This window comes from Haliotis asinina, chromosome 5 (genome assembly GCF_037392515.1).
Source record: "Haliotis asinina isolate JCU_RB_2024 chromosome 5, JCU_Hal_asi_v2, whole genome shotgun sequence".
NCBI classification, from domain to species: domain Eukaryota; kingdom Metazoa; phylum Mollusca; class Gastropoda; order Lepetellida; family Haliotidae; genus Haliotis; species Haliotis asinina.
In genome coordinates, this window is record NC_090284.1 from 44,138,887 (window position 1) to 44,155,583 (window position 16,697).

Below are 16,697 nucleotides of genomic sequence, written 5' to 3' on the forward strand. Positions count from 1 at the left end.
GTGTGTATTTATATTAATTTTTTGGGAATTGATATGTAGATTCATCATGATTCCTAGAGAATTATTAGGATTCTAGAAGAAATATTCCATGAAAATCAACAATAAAACACTCCTCCAAGATATAGCTGATAATCAGCTGACTTCATTACAGTCATAATATAACAACAGTAAGATAGCTTTAGGCTTTGGGTTGGTGGTTGGGGAGATTAGTTGGGGGTGGGGAGGAGAATGGGACTGGGGTTAAAGGAGGGTCTACCTAGGAGGTTTAAGATGACACAGGTGAAATTAGGATTATGAATGGTTTCAAGGGTCTTAGATCTTCAGAAAAATAGATACTCAATGTATAAAAAGTCAATACGGATGAATGACAATTTCTAATCAATATCATTCTAATAATGTGTATTTCTGGACATTATACAATTAAAATTTTGGAATCTGTCATGATTTTAAATAGATTTAATGGTGCCTGATCAGATAACCTATCATACAAAATAGTTATTACTTCTGATTCCTCATAAACACTGAAAGTATTTAAAAATATGTTAACCAAGTGCAGAAAAGTTTCCATTACTGAACACTTGCTTGTTATTTACACAATGGTGATTGTTTGTTTACTCCAAGTTGTTTTTTTTAAAATATACCTAAATTTACTGTAATTTGTGACAATGTCAATATGTATTGTCATATTCATAAGTTTACATTTGATATGAATATTGTTGATGCTGTATTTTTACTGTATGTTGTAATCTACATGTATTTTTAAAAGGTGAAAATAAATTTTGTGAAACATTGAGCATTGAAGTATCTTTAATGTCAAGGAGTTTTTGAGTCTGTAAGATATGAATATGGGAGAGTCCCCTGAAGTGCACAACATCACAAGCAGCCTATGCAATGTCATAAGCATGTTTGAATAATGCAGCATCTCTGCAGGATTCTACACTGCATTTCATATTCAAGGTTTCTTGAAAGGTGTGTTAATACCTGATTTATTTTTCAAACGTTTCTGGGTTTCAGTGGTTCTTGTCCCTTTGTTCATCTGATCAAGTTCTACAAATAAGTTCTAAGAATTCTAATGGCAGTCACCATAGTGAAGAATACCCAATATTTATGGGTTCAAATCCCAGATATGTCAAGCCATGTTTTCCAACAAATGTTTCACACTTTCAGAGTAAACACATTCACAATATAAGTACATACTGTTTATTGCAAAGCCATATCCAGCAGGTGATCATGAGATGTACACTGTATCCATAGGCTGTACTATGACAGTCACACAACAACGCTCTCTGCTAATACACTCCTGCAGTATCACCAGTTGTTGCATGTTTGACAATACAAATGTAGAACATGTAATGTCATTGCTTTAAACTAACCTAAGGGGTATCTTCAACCAGCCAGAGAACTATCACTCCATCCTTTCAAATAACCTGAACCATTCACTATCTTTGTGTCACTAACCAAAATATTACAGCATGATCTAGAAATATCAATCCAACAGATTACTGACAGAAAGTTAGAGCTTGGAGTGATTCACTTCACTTCTGAATGTGATTTATGATGGTGAGGTGGTTCACACTATTCATTACAATAGAACAGATATATGCTGGATAATCGAGGATGTCTGGGGCACTATGACTATAATGAAACACTATGAACTAAAAACACAGAGTGGATACCTGGCATGTTCCAGAAAGTTAGATACATGAAATAACCAGTCAGAACTGCCAGTGGATCCACAGAAATGTGTGAAAAGGGTAATGACTGCCAATTGGTTTCAGTCTGCTTGTGAACCTGCATAGACAATGAAATTTTCTATGTCTATACCAATTAAACTACGTACAGGATATTCCATTTTGTGAAAAAAAAGTAACATGTAACCATGCCCATGAAACATTTCCAAATTGTCACATTTTCCCTTAATTTCTCTTCATCATCTGTTTCCTCTTGGCTTTATCATTTGCATTTTATTAATCTCTAAAATCCAATATGTCCTGCACTTTTTCAACGGTCTATTATCAGTCTTATAGTAACACTTCAAAATTCATCATGCGACATTAAGCATCAGTGCATAAGGAAGTGTCTATTACTTTTATTAAATCTACACTGTCATGATTACATAAGTGGCATTGCAAAAACAAAATGGCCGCGTTTTGAGAGCTTCCTGATCTTACCTTGGACAGAGTGGTGGCATTTGATGGTCTCCCTGCACCTGACATAAACCTGATTTGATTGATTTTGTCACTGTCCAAGTTAATGAGGTTTCCTTGCAGGCAGCTTTGAGACAGATGATGATCTGCAGGACAGCTATCAGATATAACAGTCATACCCACCACACAGGTCTGTTGTAACACATGGGTTCTCTGTTAAGCTGTGTATGTTGTGACTTGCTGTTAATAACTTGTTAAGAAATAAATATTATAATAATTTACTAAACCATGTATAATTGTTACTGGAAAATGCATATTTAGCATGTGTATTATTAAAGATCATGAAAAATATTAAAGATACAATGCCCTGCCATAAAATCAACTATAATGAAACCCTTCCAAACATACATGGATTCCAAGAGGAAATATATTTGCCCTTATGGTGAGACTTGAGTATAGTCCCATGTTGATTCTGTGAAATGGTAGACACCCATTAGTTTTGGAGACTATATGGACCATATCATCAAGTCTGATCACTTTGTTGATTGTCCATCATTATATCCCAGTTGCGTAGATACATACACATGATCATTGGTGTGAATCACTGGATAGTCTGGTCTACACATGATTATTTACAGACCAACATTCCACAACTAAAATATTGCTGTGCATTGAGCTAAAATATTGAGTTGTGCATTAACTAGAATTTATTGCCAGAAATTGTTTCATGGAGGAATAGTTTGGCATTCTCGTCTCAAAGCACTTAACAGAATTGGACATAAATTCTTGAGCATCTGAGTTCTAAGAATTTCTATTTAAGGAACCCTTTATATCATGGTTTCACATCATTGTCCTTGTGCTTTATGGTGTTCATGTGCATAAGACTGTTGCTATATTGCACCTTCCACACAATCTCAGTTTAAACAAACAAAACAGTCAATTAAAGTAAAATACACATATAAAGGAATGGTCCAACAAATCCTCTAAGGAATTCCTTGTCAGCAGTTTTAGTTGGAAGAACGTCATAACAGAAACTCACAAAACAATAACATGGAGTAAACCCATAAAATCTGTCGTGAATCTGAGCATAAGCACTGGTATACTGAAACACTACTGAGTCCTGATAACAATAACATGAACACTGAGCATCAAACATAAACCTAAAGTGTGCTTCTCACTCTATATTAGGTCATCACTTGTTTTCCCAGAATAACTGCATTTGACGTTTTTGTTTTGGAGGGACAGGTTTTACTTTTCGCTAGAAAGACCTCTTCCCCGGTTTTACTTTTCCTAAGTTTATACGAACATCAACTTTCAAATGATAGATGAGTGTTTGAATTCAATTGAAAAATATCATTCATGATTAAACTCATAACACAAATGTTTTCCCATGCAGGATTGGAAACACAAATGTCAGAACCATAGGCAGACAATCTACCGCACAGCCACCTGGCCAGCGAAGGTTGTGGTGTTAAATTACCTACTTGTAGTTACTGTCATTAAATTGATTTTATGTGCACTTCAGTTATTGTTATGTAATTTCATTAAACGATCACCTACATTGTAATTATCCATCATTGACGGTATATATGTTAGAGAAAACACTTCTTCTTGGTTTTGGTAGACAATGTAAAACCATCCCCCTCCAGTTTTACAGCTATCTACCAAACCCTTGGAGCCGCGTTTTCTCCTATACATAATCTATACAACTAATGATATATCTACCCCATGAGGCAAATTATTTCCTGATGAAGGAGTAAGAGAATACATAGCGTTACTCATATAACATTAAGTCAACATGCATACATTCCCCCTTTTGTTGTTTCTCAAACCCTATTGCCATTCAAAGACTTTAAACATTTATCACCCAAGCTACTGATATTATTATATATACAAGTTACATGACAATATTAACTAAATATGAAAAGAGCTTGTACATCCCTTCAGTCACCTCTGGTTCACATATCAAATATGTAGTTTTTGTTATTTTAAGTACACATCCTTCAGTTGTAAGCAAATTAATAAGTGAAAAAGTCCACTGTTTCCTCATTGATTCAAGCAGTGAGTGAATGACTATGGCTTTACATTGCTTTTATAAGTGTTCCAGCAATATCATGGCAGGGGACACCAGAAATGGTCTTCACACATTGTATCTGTGTGGTAAATCGAGCCTGGGCCTTTGGCGTGACTGCAGACTGCTTTAACCACTAGGCTACCCCGCTGCCACTTCAGTTGCAAGTAAAACAAGTAAAATTTTCCTCTGTTATAGAGCAACATTATAGAGCAACATGTTAAGAAAAACATTAATTTGATCGTCTCTTATCTTCTTGAAGAAGGTGTGTTGTAAAGAACACATGATGAATTTACATGTTATATAAATAAATCATACAACTTTATACAACTGACTAGGTATTGTGAAGCAACATGTCTGAGTACAGGTTACATGAAAATGTTTCATAAAAACATAAGAAACTCACATTTTAGTTGAAATATTAATCAGAACAAACAAGGAACCTTTCAGGTGTCATGTTAGAATATGTACTACAGATCACCGATACATTTCACAGAAATACACACAGAAGTACAATGAACCATATCTCAGTCTACAGTGACTGTGAAACAGAAAATAGATGGACAGATTCCTGGTGTCATGTTCATGGTAGAGGGAACATAACAAAATAAGAATACAGTTTAAATTTTTTTAGTTCAGTTCTCTATCTCTAATTATAACACCATCACATTTAATGAATTTCAATTTCAGTCTCAAATTACTCTGATTACATGGTTTCAACTTGGCTGATATTTCAGAATAAACCATCCTCGATATCTTCAGTGCATATATTCCGATAAGTTTCAACTACACCCTGGATGCCCGATAATGTTATTATCTCCCTTTGCTGACTCTGCATTCTCACAGTAGCCAATCAGTAAAGCCACCATTACAACCGAGCTTGCTAGTGTCAACAAAAGATAGCAGTTGCAGCTGCGAAGGTTTGTTCACAGTGCGACTCAGATTTGGGGAAAATGATGCAAACAAATTGATAGGTCTGAAATTAAAAAAAATATACCCAGCAACTGCTTCTACCTCTTTCAGAGAACCTCTGCATGGTTTCTGTTGCCAAGTTCAATCTGTTAGACATTAAAAAGTGAAAGTGAGTTGTGATTGGTTCGCTCAACTTGCCAGCTTACACACCTGATTTGATAAAGCGCAGTCCAAGGGAGGTAATAAATTATCAGGCTTAGCCATAGATGCATCCAGGGTATAGTAAAGATTCATCGGAATCTACTTACATTTGTTCCACTTCATTTTATTTTATTCGAAATATTTAACATTTTCAGACAGAAGCTTAGCAGATGAAAAGCTTGGATTTGAAGCTGCTACAACAGCATAAGGTGGGTGCATATGTTTGCATATGTGATTGGTTCGCTCATCTTCCCAGTGTACACAATGATTGGATAAAAAGCTGGCGAAGGGAGGTAATGAATTATCAGACTGATCTGTAGATGCATCCAGGGTATCGTGGTGACTTATCGGAATGTATACCCTGGATATAGCATAGGAGTCACAGGATGAGAATAAACAGACCAGAACGAAAACTCCATTTCATACAACTTCAGTGAACAGCTCTGATTTTGAATTTTCTTTCACCCTGTATTTTTATTCAGAAACTTACCTTAACAAGACCAAGACCATATTTATGATCCAAATTTCAAACCTGACATGCAACACATATCTCAGATAATGCCTCTTGACCGATGTCGAGGTCGTGGTAGAATATGGAAACACCAGCAGTTAACAAGGCAGAGAACTCAAGCAACATTACCATAATTGTGTGGGCATATAAATAAAGAGGAAGGCACTTAAACAGAACACTAACCTAATAGGATAGGACTAAACATGGACATTTCTAATAGGTAAACTCATCTTCTAGTCTATAGTCAATAATTGTTTCTTTCTGAAGACCTACAAAGACCTCCACAGAAGGTCAAAGCAGGTAAAATCAGTGGCAATTAGGATCATCCAATGTAATGAAGAGCTTAAGGTTTTCAAGTCAATCAGAAAAGATACCTCTGCATTTCTTTTCAATATAGATTCAGAAAATTTTGAAATATTTGAAAGAAAAAGCACACACAGAATGCAATTATTCCTTTGATGGCACTGGCTTTTGTATTAAGATGGCCTTCAGAATGACTATGTGTCTAAATAAATCAAAAACAACATAATAGTGCTGCCTTTATCATTTACATATGGAACAGGCTGATTAACTTCATTTCATAGATACAGACATCAGACATGCTTGTATGAATGTTTATCCCTTCTCCCAAGGAAAGTCTTGATGTTGATTGGCTGATTAGAAAGTAGTCTGATGTGACCAATTAAAGTGGCACTGCTGGGTGCTCACACAGAAAGGTATTATATCAGAGAAAAAGCTCTGATTTCAAAGAGACAGGTTGTACAGTATTCCTCTGGGGTCAAAAAACAAAACAAGGACATTATAGTTTGATACGAAAAAGGACATTGAAAGTACTTATTGCATAAATTCCAAACCTATGTTCACAACAGGTTTAAAAAATATAGAATATATGTATATGGTGTACTTGGATTTAACCTTTGCTAAATTTTGGTCATGTTTCTGGATGGCTGCATGATTCACTGTAAGTACTACCATACTCACACTTACTGACGTCACAAAAAAACCTGTAAACATCTTGCATCTTGCAGTTGCAAGACACTGGGATTTCCCTCATTTAGCTAGCATGTTGTAATATGTAGCAATGGCAAACAATGTACTCAGCAATAAAGAAAAACTGAAGTTCAGTGTGGTGGATATAATATTCAATATTTTTCTAGGTGCTTACACTGATGTATGGTCTGATGTACGCCTCTTGTAGCAGTGTTACCCAAGCTGGTAGATGAGGGATGACACTGCTACGAAAAGGCGTACATCAGATCAGATTATTTTGAAGATCGCTACTGGCCATATGACATGTAAACAAAATGGCGTCTACCTCTCGACTGGATTTTTAGAATCAGTGAAACATGTTCTGATAAGGTTAAAACTGACATAAAAATGGTTACTTATATGTTTAAGTTGAGAGTGCGAACGATTCAATGTATAAAATAGTTTAAACAAAGCAGTGAAATTTGGTAAAATATATCTGTGCATAGTGAACTCAAAAACATCTAACAGAATGGCTTTCAAACTCCGGACACTGCATGCGTCATATTATGACGTCATACGATTGTTAGCTGCACAGCTTGTCAGTGGAGAGTTTAGCAGTTACTATGGTGTATGTATAGTTTTTCCAGTTGTCACCCTCCTAGGAGGGGTGACAAGGAAACTTGTTAAAGCATCACTGACGAAGGAAATATTAGCATTTTACATGAAGGTAAGATAAAACATTTTATGTTGTCACCCAAACAGAAGGCAGCAACTGCAGTACTTGAATAGAGTACTTACTTTTATTAACCTCAACTGATGCTGAACATACTCCATCTATATGGAGATGTGGGATACTATTTGCATGACAAAATCTCCAAGTAATCAATCACACAAATTCATGCCCTATAATGAGGTTATCCCTTCCATTTGTAGTTGGATGTTGTTCTCAACTTCTGCACAATCTTGATACATTAAGTCCCTTCACCTTGTATCAGCGTATAAATAACACTTATTTCTCCAGTGTACATGCAGAAAATGGGTCCAGTAAAGGTTCAGCCTCAACAACCAACAGTATTACTCAATAGGAACATAAAGTTACATTTCATCATCTAAATACTGACAGTGGGGCATACATACCAACATGAAATATCATAAAAAATAACTAACTCTTCACTATGAATTACATGCCATTCCATAGACCAAATACTTTCATTTTCAACTTAGGGTTTGACATTAAAACACCAGACATGACTAACCATGGATTGGCTTTAACTGGTTGTATAATTTTTCATAATGTGCAGTTATTATATATACATGGATTATTTGTCATAGACATAGATCATCAGGAAAAATATGTATGAAAATATCAACAGTTCAAAATATATATTTGTTCTCCAAACTTAACTATTGTGACCGGAGTCAGAGTGAGAAAAATGTGACCATGAGATACCTCATAGAAAACATCAATGTATGTTACCATGGCGATCGACAGAACCTAAGTCTGTAATACTTCAGATGATAGAGGACAGTTCCTCAAGATGATGAGGGTGAAGTGACAACAGCTGGGGCTGCTGTTGTTGATGATCCACTCCCACTGTTGAAGGCGCCGGTTGATGCCAACACTGCCACCACGATGATGATGATGATCACTATGACGACAGCGATGAGTATCAATGTCATCTTGGTGTTCTTCCACCAGTACTTCTTCTGAATCCGACGGGCTGTCTTCTGGAAGGAGGCTGACTGGAAGAACCAAGGAGTCAACAATGAGAGTACAGATATGTTGTCATGTCCTCCTAACATGCAAGGTTGGAAACAATAACCTATATAATAGAGCATCTTGTCAAGACTTGTGTGTTTATTTCAGCAAATGAACACTTTAACCACTAGGCTACCCCACTGCCTCTTCTTCTAAAGCACACTTAGTAAATAACCTTACACTTACCAGCTTAACACTGTTCACTCACACTGTGAAAATCTCCAACAAAAGCAGTCTTAGTGAGTACATACAGTTGGTATTTATGTTCATTGAGGTGATTTGTGTAGGCATGTTCAAGGTCATGGTATATCCAAAAATATATCCTTTCATATTACATTAATGGCAAAACAATATTTTCAATATGATATCACAATAACATCAAGCAAGCTACAAAATAAGGAGAAATCTGTTATTCAAATGACCTAATAATACATAAGTATTGTTGGTTAAAGGATATCCTTCAATCACCTGCTGGTTTCATAATACAGTAGAAAACTGATATAATGAACTCCAAGGGACCAAGAAATTTAGTTCGTTCTATATCTGTTGTTCGTCATTCACATTTGACCGCCATCTTGGATTGTAGAGACATGTACATGTTGAGGCTACAAATCTTTGTTCATGTACATTGACATAACATTAAAATTCTCAATTTATCATTCACAGACATTAGCTTTCATTTGCTTTAGTCTGCAGCATGGGACCATTTAAGGGAATGTTGTCACTTCTAGACCCTTAAAAGATTTGGAGAGAGCAACATCTGCATCTTGGTGATTGGCAGCTGTTAACATTTTGCAGGCAGGGCCAAAATCAGTAGTAGATGAAGTCATGCAGTCTGTTCTCCATCTCCAGACCCTTCTATGTAATCATAGACAAAGCTCACTCCCTCTACTCTAGATCTTGATGCTTACACTGGCTTCAAGGTCCTCTCTTGTCTATGAAGTCACCAACTAACCTAGTCTGTCCCTTCCCTCCAGAACCTACCATACAATCATCAACAGAACTCCCCATCCCACCCCTCAGCGCTAGATCTTTATACTTACACAGGCGTCAAGGTCCTCTGTCTTGTCTTTGTACTTATGAAATCTGTCCCATCCCTCAAGAACCTCATGTGTAATCACAGACAAAGCTCTCTCCCTCTGCTCTATATCTTGATACTTACACTGGCTTCAAGCTCCTCTGTCTTGTCCATGAGGTCATCAAGTCTGTCCCCTCTCTCCAGAACCTTCTCGATGTTCTGGGACATTACTCCTTTCACCTCATCCACCTGACTCTGAAGCTTCATCACACCAGTGTTTCCCGCCCCAGGCTTTGAGTACTTCTCCTGAAGCAACATTTTATCAACACAGTCACTACCAAAGGAGTGAGTGAGTGAGTGAGTGAGTGAGTGAGTGAGTGAGTGAGTGAGTGAGTGAGTGAGTGAGTGAGTGAGTGAGTGAGTGAGTGAGTGAGTGAGTGAGTGAGTGAGTGAGTGAGTGAGTGAGTGAAGAATCTGCTTCATATAGGTCAGGGGTAAAATGCTTTCCAAATTATATGTATTGCAATACATTTTCTGTGTGCTGGTACATTGAGCACAAAACACAAAAACCTATGGCATTTTTTTGTAATCTTAAATCTTAAATGGAACCTGAAATCTACAATGAAATGCTGCTCAGTATGTGTGCTGTCTGCTGTCATGAAGTAGATATAGAAATGGTACCATAACTGTAGTTTGGGCACGGAATAGGACTAAAGAAAGAAACAACATCAGGCATCATGACAATGACATCAAGACTTAGGATTACCTAAACACTGATACCAATGATGCAATATGATGCATATTACCATTTGTTGTGACATGACAAAGCCAAAGTCACCGTCCATGTCATGTGATTCTGCTGTCGAGGCCTGCTTTGCCAGTGGACCACTTTGGAACCTTTTCTTGATCTACAGAAGGAAACAAGATTTTCCATACAACTTATTCAGTTGTTAAATTGTTAACACAAATCTGATTCATATACAGCAAAATCCTGTAACTCCAGAAAGTACAATACACAAGTTCTGCAGCCCGTTTCACAAAGTGATCGTAGCACTACGACTGTTGTAAGTCTATGTTAAAACATGGGAGTTACGATCACCTCAGCGTTATGATCACTTTGTGAAGTTTTGGCCCTTGATTAACGAACTGCTTGTACAAGATGACATTAGTTTAAACTATTCATATGTCACCAACCATTCCAAAGCAAGGTGTCCACATTAACAGAGTCTGTAATAACAAGGTTACACTGTAGAGAAACAAAACAGATCAATTTACAACATTTTTTAGAAGATCATGCTTAATGTTCAAACACCGTGCTGACTTTAACCTTCATTGAAATAAAAACGTGTGCAAAATATTATATGCAAAGCAGCTAAATAATAAATACCAATATAATCACAGCAATTAACAAAAGGGTGTGAACAGTTGAAGAATGATAGAAAATGCGCAGTGTGTCTCTCTAGTTGTATATCACTTGTAACTTGAACAATGTACATAAATATAAGCCTGCTATTCTCAAGTACAGGAAACACATGCTTTTCTGATTAGATAGATGGGTGAGAAATTACATATAGACAAATAACATCCTCGTTGTCTGAGTGGCAAGTGGACAGCACTACAAAAGGTCTCAATAACACTCTGAACAGACTTCAAAACGGTATAAATTCTGGTACATATTATTCCAAACTTTTGTGGTGTCTAAGCACTGTATCAGTAACTCTCATTTTATTGATAACACCCATCAACTTTACTTGTTGATGCGACTTTATAATATAATATGACAGTGAGTTTTGATAGGACTTCAGTTGTGAACAAGAACAGTTTCTGTATCAGGAATGCAAACAAGCGCTAGACATTTATTGTTTTCAAATGGTGACAACATTACAAAACAACTAGTACATGCTTAAGGTGCTGTTTCTTTTCAGTCATTCACTGGACGTCAATCTCAACAGCACATCATATTATCAATCTCAACTTTAGGGGGAATATACAACTCTAGCAGTCACAAGGATCACAATGTCAGTGTGACTTACATATCCTAATGAAGATCAGATCAAATATCAAATCAAATGTTGAGTTCATATGATCTCCACTTTAAAATGTTCCCTCTTTAAGTTTTATGATCTACACCAATACCTGACACAATCTGCATATGAGTTCATGAAAATGTGGTTGTGCTAAGCTAACATGGAGTTTACATGATCTTCACATAATATGATCTGTACTTATTCTTAATGCAATAATCACCTATGTTTGATTTGATCTTCAATATTTTGGACCTAATTTACACACATACTTTACATGATCTTCCCCTATAATCGGCATGACCTTCACATATATTTCACATGATCATCGCATGTATTTAACATGATTGTCACCTATATTTGGCATGATCTTCAAATACATCTGACATGAAATTCACACATATTTGCATGATCTTCACATATTTGCATGATCTTCACATATATGACTTCATATTCACATATACATATATATATGACATGACAGATGTACCTCTGCTAGATATGCGTAAGGTTGTTGTTTCCCAAAATCTGGAGATGTAGCACACATATATATAAGACCTCTGTCTACCACACAATGAAATGCATAACTGAAACAAACCAAACAAAATCATAGCAAATTAAGACAAACAAACCAAGCAGATAAATTCATGCATAAACATTGATAAAAACAAATATGTCTCTCCTTACAGTGAGCATTGCTACAGTCTGTGAGATTTCTGGATGAGAATTCGGTCCCCATTAATCTGTGACAGTCATAAGAGGTTCTCAGTGTATCAGTTGTTCAGGATAGCTGATGATACCATGTTCCAAATGCATGGATTGATGGTCACACAGTGAAGGGGTGGTGGGGTAGCCCAGTGGTTAAAGCGTTTGCTCATCCAGCTGGGTTTGATTCCCCATACGGGTACACTGTGTGAAGCCTATTTCTGGTGTCTCCTGCTGTGATATTGCTGGAATAGTGCTAAAAGTGGCATAAAAACCCAACATAGTCACTCATACCATGAAACAACAGATAGTCTGGTCCAGATCAGAATATGTCACAGACTGCTGTATATTATGCTGAGAGGTGTGGCGTAAACCCTGAGTACATGTCAAAGCAACTATAACATATGCAGCAGGTTTACAAAATAGGGGCAGTGTGTGAATTGACTTTGAGAAGTCACCAGTCAAGAGGACTAGTTAAGTAAAAATGTTGCTAGATCACATCATTCTACACTGGCAAGCGAAATATCAATATCAACATGCACGTCGGTCAAAATTGGTGTGACGTTTGGTAATTTAAGATGGTAAGTTACTATCACCCCTTGGAAACAATATAAATCAACAAACACAAACACAAAGCTGACTGAATGATAGCAGAGCCTTAGCAAATCAAATTAAATGTTACATTTGTATTGTAATGGTTCCTAACCTCTTTTGCACAACTCTATTAACATTTGTTAATTAGTAATCTCCATCTGACAAGAGAAAATAAATATCACAGAACTTCTGTGGATGTACTTTTAACACCTTAATAGTGAGTGAATGAGGTTGGTTTTATGCCGCTTTTAGCAATATTCCAGCGATATCATGGCGGGTGACACAAGAAAATGGGCCTCACACACTGTACCCATGTGGGGAATCGAACCCGGGTCTTCGGCGTGACGAGCGAACACTTTAACCACTAGACTACCCCACCGCCCCTAACACCTTAATCACTGACCATCATATTCATATGCATTAAGTAAGGAACAAATCATCTGAAATTTTCAGCTGTCCAGTTTTGATCGCTTTAACAATATACCACTTGATTCTCTGTCCTTTAGTGTTTGGATAGCAGGATGGTAGCTATTTCTAATGCTGGTGCGAGATAGGTAGATTGGGGTATCAATGGGGACCTCCTAGATCTACACATTAATAAAATGTAGTAGTTATAACTACTGAAGGTCAGTCCTAGAAATAGCATTGTTCATTTAATGATACACTGACATGCATCAGATAAGTCTACAAGCTCACTACCTGATCCTCATATATCAACTTCTGTTTGCTGATGACAAATACCAGCTTGGTGCTTCACAAGAAACAGCAAACTAGTACTACAAGACATTTAACCATTAACGCATGCATACACTGACAGACAGACAGATCACAAAACAAGGCTGAAAATATGACTCCATATTGTAAGGAAAACAATAAAATGCAATGAATCAAATGTTCTGACTGTGAGATATAACCAGTGTTTCAAACTCCCCAAATTCCATCCCACACCGTCGGATTAGTAACTTTATAAAAAGACCAATGTGGATACAAATTTGCCAGTCTAATGTTCAACAATAAGGCCAAACCAATTCTATTTGTTGTTTTACTGATTTTTGTCCTCAGAATACCTAAGGGCAGGAGGGAAAAAAGAGATAAAAATAAAATCAGCTCTCAAAGTACTATTTCTTCTAACTATTGAAAGTAATTTACTTTGGGCAATTTACTAAGCATACATGGGGGAAAAATACAGTCAGTTGGACAATAGAAATACAGTGAGTTGGACAATAGAAATATAGAAATTATACCTTTTTGACTGGAGAAAAATCGATTTATATTTTTTTCTTATTCTTACAAAAATACAATCGGTGGAGTCGTAACACAAGAAACACAACTGGTCTGGCCTAACTCCAGGTAAAAACATCAGGTTTCTGAATACTTCATTGTTTGCAGGCATCACAATGAACTATATACCACTGAGTTTAAGTAAGATATTATTATCTTGAATGAAAGACTCCAAATGTCTTTTTTTCCTGAGGCCAAACAATACTTTCATACATAAATACCTTTTCAAAATGAACACTTTTGAAGAAGTACATGTAATGATCATTGAATTTAATCATGTTTGAGCTGAAAGACAACATTATTTGATGTTTGTGAGAAGAAAAAAAAATACTTGCTAATTCTGAATCATCAATATTTAATGATTCATTGATCAATGATGAATTGATTTTATCAACACTAAATTATAGGGCTATAATGATATAAAATAATTTCACACCCTGTCTTCCTATGAAAAATATATTGGAGAAACATTGAGAAATTACTAAATATTTATGATAATGTTCCAGCTTCATTCATTTCAAACAAACAGCCTGATCAATGCAACTTTCAAAGATGTTTTTAAGCACAATATGGTCCCCCCAAAATAAATCTCAAATGGGCTGCTATTATTAATATAATTGCATTACTTGTATTATTCCTCAAGTATAATTCATCAAAGTAATAAAACTTACATTTACTTATACTGTATTTCAATGTACGTAGATAATGTTGCACAAATAGTGTGGCTAGGGTGTGACTGTCACTGTCGTTATATCTCACAACAGTGTGATGTCAGATTCTGACAAAAATGATACAGATAGGATACAACATTTATATCCTGCTTCTTTTGAAATGCTTTTCAAGCTGATAGATGTGCTGATGGTGGGTGACAACAGTTTGGGCATTAATTAGTCACTTCCTTATTTGATTCAACTTGACTCGATGACCTTTGTTTTTTTAGGTTAACAACATACATTGCAAACTAAAATACTGTCCCAGGCCTGGTCTTGTCATAGCAAAATAACGATACAACACTGGTGTTAAATGAGAAGTATGTCTGGTGTCTGACAACTTGACAAATTGCAGGAATGTTTCTCAAAAGTGGAAAAATCAAAATCACTCACTTGTGTTGTTAATTAATCATTTGAGGTTCAAACTTCAAGTACAGAGAAAATAAGTGAGTGAGTGAGTTTAGTTTTATACCACTTTTAGCAATATTCCAGGAATATCATGGTGGAAATTGGCTTCACTCATTGTACCAATGTGGCGAATGAAAGCAGGTGTTCAGGGTGACAAGGGAATGCTTTAACCCTCAGCTACCCCATATAAGTACTTTCTCTCTCACTTACTCATTTGATGTGTAGGTATTTTTACCATCTGCGCTTGTTGATATGTTTGGAAGTATAGAATCAACAGTACTTTCAAAACTACCAATGCCATTCTGTCTACTGCAGAGGACCACAGTCCCTCTGGAAATACAACTGTACTCTATAGGCATGTTTGCTGATAACCTGAAAAATATAAAACATTTATGCATCAGCATACATTTTGAATTTGATCAGTGAATTCATGCGACTTGTAATAATGATAATGATATTAATTATGATACCACTGATCTACACAGTCAGTTAATAGTGTATATCAGGAAACTCTAATACTGATTTAACCAATGGGGTTAAAAAAACCCAACATCCACACTAATAATAGGAAAACTAATTAGGCTATCAAAAGAATTAGAATTGTGTTGAATTGTGGGATTCTAGTCTTAATATCAGTCAGTATGAGAAGATAAAAGAAACTTTAACTTATTTACTGCTGCGTTTTAACGATCTAAATATGTGTCAAATATGTTGAAACATCGATACAATTTGGGAAAGTGAAGCGGCTTATAATCCCCTGTTTATGACAAAAATATAATAAATGGGCAGTAGAAAATCAATCTGATCGGCTAACAAATTTTGTTCCATATTTTATATGCCCCAGTGGCCACTGCATCGCGTTTCGTTGTGTCCTACCTAGAGCCATCAACAAATGCAGACATCTTGCGAGAAAAATAAACACACGGAAATGAAATTGACATCTTCGGTGTTTGAGTGAATGAGCCGTATCAATGATAAACAAACACACAATCGCTAGTTTACAATCAATTCAAGTTTACAAACCAATACAGAAGTTAATATCCGTAGAAATCCGGTTCCTGGCGTTGTGACATGAGTTTCAAAACTTTTCCAATGATCGAATTAATGCAGTGTCTGCAACTAAATCTCCATCAATACTGCAAGGAGGCGTGACTCACTTAGACGACAACAAATAACGGGAGTTGTCTCCCTTACACCGTGAATGTTCGGTTCCATTGCTTCACAAACTAAATATAGCATAATACTGTTATCCAATCAGCTTATGCGTATGGGGCTATCTAAGCCAATCAAAGTATCTGTTAGGCAGCGTGCGGTATCAATTAGTTACGGTGGTGATTATTGGGTCAATCGGCGTGAGGGATCACTCCAAGCCGAAAGACACATTCGG

General features: G+C 36.3%; 1 protein-coding gene across 1 annotated transcript; it reads right to left on the reverse strand.

Moving 5' to 3' along the window:
• Positions 1 to 1,186: 1,186 nt before the first annotated feature.
• Positions 1,187 to 16,482, reverse strand: LOC137284564 (vesicle-associated membrane protein 7-like). The gene is made up of 6 exons (XM_067816409.1): positions 16,334 to 16,482; positions 15,521 to 15,682; positions 12,103 to 12,199; positions 10,395 to 10,496; positions 9,733 to 9,894; positions 1,187 to 8,554 (listed from the first exon to the last, which is right to left on the reverse strand). Exons 2-6 carry the CDS (start codon positions 15,667 to 15,669, stop codon positions 8,345 to 8,347), a joined length of 720 nt encoding a protein of 239 aa, XP_067672510.1. The 5' UTR covers positions 15,670 to 15,682; positions 16,334 to 16,482; the 3' UTR covers positions 1,187 to 8,344.
• Positions 16,483 to 16,697: the final 215 nt, after the last annotated feature.